Consider the following 6,885-nt stretch of genomic DNA (forward strand, 5'->3'; position numbering starts at 1 on the left):
GCTTTGTGAAACAGAGCAGGTACTGCCTTCTGCATTACTTTTACAGCTACTCTGAAAATTGAAAAGCTGATTTTGACAATATCACTCTGGTTGTTAAAAAAACTGGATCAAAGTGGGGCCAGAGAATTATTTCCCTAGGTTTAGCTCCACACAAGAAAAGATTTCTTTCCTGCAACAGAGCACTGTGAAGGCCAAAGTCCTCACCCAAAATTGTAGTTAAAAATACAGGCAGAATTCAAATGCTCATTAAATAAAGACAGGAGAGAAAAATGTTTTAAACCATTTAAAGAAGTTCATTTATTGACAATATATAATCCTGAGTCTAGATAATCATATTCTAGACAGCTAAAAGGTGTGGTAATTGAAGAATTCACCTATTTTCTGTTAAAATGTTTGTCAGTTTTATGATACCAAAAGTAATTCCAAACTTCTAAGTCAACATTTCCATTATTATTATCACTGTATAAAATATTCATTTCTTTAACTAAAAACTGTATGTGAAAATTTCTACCTATGAATAATGTGATGTTTCACACAATGCCCTGCTGTTCAACGAACAGTCCAGCCAGGAAAGTATCAGCACTAGTGGGACTAGGTACTGATCCTCTTCCTGTTCCAGCAGCACTACAGCAGCTTCCTCGCAGCCACACAAGGATGCAAGGCCAGCAGTGAAGGCTCCTGTACTCCCCCTCCTGGGAGGCCCGAAGTTCAGCTGCTGCCTTTCCTCACAGAGTAAAGGGCCTGCTTTCTGCTCCAGAAATGAAGCAGAGCCGAGCTGGATGGATTTTGCAAATGAAGGCAGGAGCTGGGAGGGGGCAGAGCTCATCACCCAGCTGTCTGTAGAGGAATCCTCCACTGGGACTCCTCTCTCTCGTGCTGAGGAAGCTCAGGAGGCCCCAGGCCACAACCCTGCTCCATTGCAACCCCCTCTCAGACTCTTTTATGTCTTGAACATATCGGCATGCAGACCCTCTTCCCTCCAATGGCACCGTGGGGCATTTCCCCTAGGAACCAGTCAGTGCAGCAATATGTTGAACAGCACCTGCAATGTCATCTCCAACTGAGATACCCAAAACTAGCTGATTTCCACCAATAACAGTAGGGCAACGAAGTAATGCATGAACAATCTCAGTGTAGGTAGCAATTTACATTTACTACAACCTGCCTGAATGGCATCTGGCATTTTTAATACCACTATTCAACAAGAATTAAAAGAAACAGCTCTAAACTAGGTGGATGGAGGCAGGGTTTCTAAACACAACTTTTGCAGATTTAAAAACACAGTTTTTATACAAGAATAGGAAAAACTATACTGAAGGAGAAACACAAGAAACTTGTAAAACTGATGACAATGGAGCAAGCCCTTATGAATGCTTCTCAACCCATCAATCATACTGACTCCCAGCCACACCACAGCACCATTCCACAGTCTACACACTTTGAGACAGGCATGATTTCACACCACATGGGATTCCAAGATCCCCGATTTTCTGGAAAATAGATTTTGTCCCAGTTTTTGTGACAGATGGAGTTGATAGTCTCAGGATGAAAAAAGCGCCAGTTTTGACAGGCAGCAGATACCGATGCCCCTTGTGGTTGGAGACGATGTTGCTGTGGAATTAAGGTAGCACGGAAACGAAAGGCAGCGGGTAAATGCATGACTACTTTGTTATACTCCTCTCTCAGTGCCTCAATATTTTTGTTTCTATTTCCTTATAAATTGAAAGTGTAACAAGAATGCAGGACTTCAGCAAGGCATTTTACTTTCAATTAAAACTAATAACAGATTTTTTGAAACTTTTTACTAGTTGGCAGATCGAGTATCAAAGAACTATACTGGAATCTACTGTATTTCTGCCAACAGGCACCCTCGTAAGTCAGTGTCTTAAAATCGTGTACAAAAATCTCAGGCGAGAAGCTGAGCTGAATGACTTTAAAATCAGTGGGATATGCGGCAAGTGGAAAGTTGTAATAGTGAAAGTACAGCAAAGGAGTACTTACATGGTCGCACTACACCACTAGTAGTTAGCTTTGCTCTCCCGGAGAATACTAGCACACTGAAACTAGGACCTCTGTTTCTACTTCAGTAAGAACAATGTCGGTCCCATTTTGAGCCTAATCCTCTCTGCCGTTCTGGTAGCGGCTCTGCTCTCACTTGAATCACTGGGAAGTTTGGGTACGCGAGTTACTCGAGCTAGAGAACGTGGTTTTCCCCTCCTTGTTGTAGAGAGCAGGACCAGTGACAGTACCACGCCTGCAACACGGGCGCGGAGAGCGATGCCGGCCGGCCCCGGCGCGGTGCTGCCGAGCACCCCGCGGACACCGCCGCCGTCCGGCTCCGCCACAGCCCGGCCGGTCCCGCAGCGCCTGCCCGCGCCGCCGCCACTCAGCGCCTCTCGCCCGGCCGCCGCGCCGCCTTAACGTGAGGAGGGGCTCCTCGGGGGGCTGTCACTCTCCTTAAGCCTTTCCTTTCAAGCTTTGAATGTGAGCTGCCCTCCAGCCCCCCTCTCTCTTCCCTCCCTCCAGCACATCGTAAAGAGAAGGAGGGAAAAAAAAAAAGAAAAAAAAAAAAAAAAAAGGTTTCAACAACAGGCTGGGCCAATGGCAAGTGGCGAGGCAGGGAAAGGGGGCCGAGCAAAGGGAGAAAAAGTGGAGAAAGGGAGAAAGAGAGCGAGAATGCGCAGGCTGGGGGGTTGTGTAAAAGAAGAAGCGTTGCTAATTTTTTTTGTTTGTTTGCTTTTCCATGCATGCATAATGAAGCCTAATCAGAGCACGTTGCTGCTGCTTGGAGGGCAGTTTTGTATTTAAAGCCTTGCAAAGAAAAAAAGATCCACAGACGGATCCACAGAGCAGCTTGCAGGGCTTGTTGACAACAGAAGCAGCATCAGTCGCCCAGAGAGAAAGAGATCGCGAAGGCTGCCTCTTCTTTCCTAGTGCTCTCGTCTTGGTAGCGAGGAAAGACATTTCTTCTCGGCGCCACCCGAAAGCGTGATCCGAACCGAGAGGGAGTGAGCGGAGCCGGGACTGTGAATGGGATCGGAGCGGCTGGCATGTGCAGAGATGCTGCGAGCGGAGAGTTAAAAGCTCCCGAGGAGGCAGCAGCAGCAGCTGGGCATTTATTTTGTGGGGGAAAAAAATAAAAAAGAGAGAGACGGAACTGCATGAAGAGCAGTACAGCACCATGAGCTCTCCCGGCGCAGCCTGCGATTCCCCAAGCGCGCTACGGATCCGCTGTCGTCCAAGCCCCTGTTTGCACTGACTCCCCGCACCTCTCCAGGCGCCTTCGCCGCCGCCTCGCCGAGCCCGGAGCAGCGGGTGGGGGACACAGGAAGGCCCCCGGGCGCCTGCTTCGTACCGCCGCCCCGGGGACTTCAGCTCCCGGGGGCTGGAGAGCCCCGGGCCCAGCGCGCATGGATTGATGCGAGGAGACCTCATGCACACGGCCGGCGGGAGTTTTGGAAACTTTTCCACGGGCGGCAGTTCCTTCTACTCCTCCTCCTCCTCGTCTACCAGCGCCTCTTCTCAGCTCGCCCGCGGCTGCACCCACTACCCCCGTCCGCGATGGTGGCTCGCTCGCACGCTCGGCACGGAGGCGGCGGCGGCCGGCGCTGGCCGCGGGCGGCCGCCTGGCTGTGGCTGGCGGCGGCGCTGGGCGCCGTGTGGCCGCCTCGGGGCTCGCTGGTGCAGGGCCGGCGGCTGATCTGCTGGCAGGCGGTGCTGCAGTGTCAGGGGGAGCCCGAGTGCAGCTACGCGTACAACCAGTACGCCGAGGCGTGCGCCCCGGTGCTCCTGCAGCAGCAGCCACCGGCTGCGGGCGGAGGGGACGGCCCGGCGGGAGCTGCAGGCGCGATCCCCTCGTCCAGGCGGCGGTGCCCCAGCCACTGCATCGCGGCGCTCATCCAGCTCAACCACACCCGGCGTGGCCCGGCGCTGGAGGACTGCGACTGCGCGCAGGACGAGAACTGCCGCGCCACCAAGCGCGCCATCGAGCCCTGCTTGCCCCGCACCAGCAGCCCCGCGGGCGGCGGCCCCGGCGGCCCCGGCCCCGGCGGCCCCGGCGTCATGGGCTGCACAGAGGCGCGGCGGCGCTGCGACTGGGACAGCCGCTGCAGCCTGGCGCTGAACCGCTACATGACCTACTGCGGAAAGCTGTTCAACGGGCTGCGCTGCACGCCCGAGTGCCGCGCCGTCATCGAGGATATGCTGGCCGTGCCTAAGGCCGTGCTGCTCAACGACTGCGTCTGCGACGGGCTGGAGCGGCCCATCTGCGAGTCGGTCAAGGAGAACATGGCCCGCCTCTGCTTCGGCGCCGACATGGGCGGCAACGGCGCGGGCAGCAGCGGCGGCTCGGACGGCGGCCTGGAGGAGTACTACGACGAGGACTACGAGGAGGAGCCGAGCCAGAAGGGGAGGGACGACGCGGAGGACAATGCGGGCGCTGAGCCCGGCTTCCCCGTGCAGGCAGATAACGCCGGCCGGCCCGCCGGGGCGGCTGGGGCGCTGCTCGCCTCCATCTTGGTGCCGCTGCTGCCGCGGCTCTAACATCCCCCCCTTCCCGTCCCCCTCCTGCCTGCTTCCCATCGCTGCTTCCCTCAGTCACTGCCTCCCTCCGCATCCCCATCCCCTTCGCCGGGCCGGGCCGGGCCAGGCCCCCCGCGCCGAGCTGCCGCGGGCCTCTAGTCGAGCCCTCCCGCGGCGGCCGGGGATCCGGCCGGCGGGGCCCCTCGGCGCTGAGCGGCTTTCAACGCTCTGCCCGCGGATTCCCCGACCCGTCGCCCCGGCGCCCCGTCCCCTCGCGTCTCCTCCTCTGCCTCCGCTGCTCCGAGCAGCCCCCAGCCGACCCCTTTCCCCGCCCTGGCGCTGCGAGCCGGCCGCTGGAGCGGTGGCCAGAGCGCAGGGGCCGCTCGTGTTTCGGGTGTTTGTCTCGAGTGTGCACTATGCAATTGCTGCCACCCTGCCTTCGTGTTATTAGCGAGCGGAGAGGCTGACAGAGACTGCGGGCGAGGCCGCTAGCCGCCCCCCGGAACAAACCGGGTTTTGTGGCACGCTGGTACTGGAGGTTTTATTAAGAGTGTTGACATGAAGGTTAGTAAGAGGTGAGCAACCCAAACTTGCTGCCAAAGCGTTGCCGTACTAGTTAGTCAGCAACTTGATTATCATTAGCCGCATCTCACTCTTCCTGATGCAGTTGTGCCCGAAAACGGCTTATGCCTCATCTGCCGTTAAATTTAGGGAAATAGCAGACTGAATAAATTTGGTGGTTTACAGCACTCCCTCTTGCACACACATATTCCCTATAACAAAAGCGTGCCAGCAGCTGTCTCTTCCTCTGTAACCTAGCGACATAAAAAAAAAATGTTTCGGAGTTGTTGGCTATACTGAACAATGCAACTTTTGTTTTAAAAGAGCTCTGCACTGCCATCTTTAAAAGACACTTTTAAACTCGAGAACATGTATGTACAAATATCCTGAAAAGTTTTATTGCCTCGTCATATCAGGGTGCTGACCTCTGGTAAATCTTATATAAAAAAAAGTATTTAAAACTGGGATTTGTTACCAGTCGCTCTTCATTGTATATAGAATTTTATAAATTGTATGCTTTGGGGATAATTTATTTAAAAAAATAATAAAAAGTTTTAATTCCACATCCTATTTGCCAGGTAGCTGCATTTGCTATTTGTTTCTGGAAAGGTACAGATTTCACTTTATGTTTAAAGGGATACCAGCAACAGTGATTAAGTGAAGTATTCTCTAGAACATCAAATGTACAGTGTATTTTACAGATTGAAAGTTAACTTTCTTATTTGGAGAGACTTTATGAACATTTTAGAATTGTATAAACGCATTTCTGAGCTGCCTTAAACCTTGTATTTTTTATAGAAGGCATAAAAAAGGCCTGTCTTTTAAATATGTATGGCTTTTTTGTATTTTCTAAACGTGTAAATTAGTAAAGAAAGAGCTTTAAATAATGGATGCAGTGAAATTGTTTTCCAGGGACATTTGAACTCTCAGCACCCGAAATGTGGGGGTGGGGGAAGAGAGGCGGGGATCAAACCACAGAATAACAAACCAAAAAACAGTCAAAAAACAAAAATCTGTGTCTGCCTGTAATACTTCACATAGATGTAAATTACTGCTATTCTTACTTTAATGGATAATTACATGCAAGAAGTAAATACAGCTTTGAAAGTACTTCTTTAAATGAGTGGTTGATTTTATAATGCGTTGGCATGGTAACTTACCAGTGCCAGAAGAGAGTAAAGCAATTCAAGGACACTGCTCCTGTATATATACATGTAGAGTTACTAGTGCACCGCGCTTCCTTCATGCAGGCACGCTGCTCTCGCTGGCGCTTGTAGAAGTGCTCCTAGGCGTGCAAACAAGTGGTGAGAAATACATCACACAGAGGCGGCAAGCGTTTCGAACAAGGCTTCGCTTCGCGCGGGCAGGGGCACATGCATCAAGGCAGCTGCAACAAAATGCAAAGTTTGCTATTCAGCCTGCCTTCTCCCACAATGAAGAATGCAAAAGTAAACACGCTGAAGGGATCAGCAATTACTAGATCTTGTAATACTGTGCTTAGGAGATGCTTTGCATCGTGCTGAAGCCTGGTTTGCTGCCAGAGCTACTGATCTACACTCAAACGCCCTTAGATAAATAATTACGCTCTTAAGCTGTGTCGAGTGCTGATACACTTGACCTTGTAAATAGAAATGTTTGCAGTAGGAATAAACTCCAGCACTGGAAAATCTTTTAAACATTAACACAAAAGAGAGAGCTCAGTCCTCTAGGGATTTGAGTTTGGACTGCGTCAAGCTAGGCACTCACAAAAAAAAAAAAGAAAAAAAAAAGTGTATTTATCTTCTATTCATGGTGTTTATTTAA

At 51.5% G+C, this 6,885-nt stretch overlaps 1 protein-coding gene across 1 annotated transcript; it reads left to right on the top strand.

Annotated features, from left to right (window-relative positions):
- Positions 1-3,553: 3,553 nt before the first annotated feature.
- Positions 3,554-6,192, top strand: GAS1 (growth arrest specific 1). Its single transcript, XM_054003761.1, has one exon. It carries the CDS (start codon positions 3,562-3,564, stop codon positions 4,540-4,542), a length of 981 nt encoding a protein of 326 aa, XP_053859736.1. The 5' UTR covers positions 3,554-3,561; the 3' UTR covers positions 4,543-6,192.
- Positions 6,193-6,885: the final 693 nt, after the last annotated feature.

Source organism: Vidua macroura, chromosome Z (genome assembly GCF_024509145.1).
Source record: "Vidua macroura isolate BioBank_ID:100142 chromosome Z, ASM2450914v1, whole genome shotgun sequence".
Taxonomy (NCBI): domain Eukaryota; kingdom Metazoa; phylum Chordata; class Aves; order Passeriformes; family Viduidae; genus Vidua; species Vidua macroura.

What these genes read in the sequence shown, in the direction of transcription:
- GAS1 (XM_054003761.1), top strand. Translation starts at nt 3,562, where the DNA reads ATGGTGGCTCGCTCGCACGCTCGGCACGGAGGCGGCGGCGGCCGGCGC.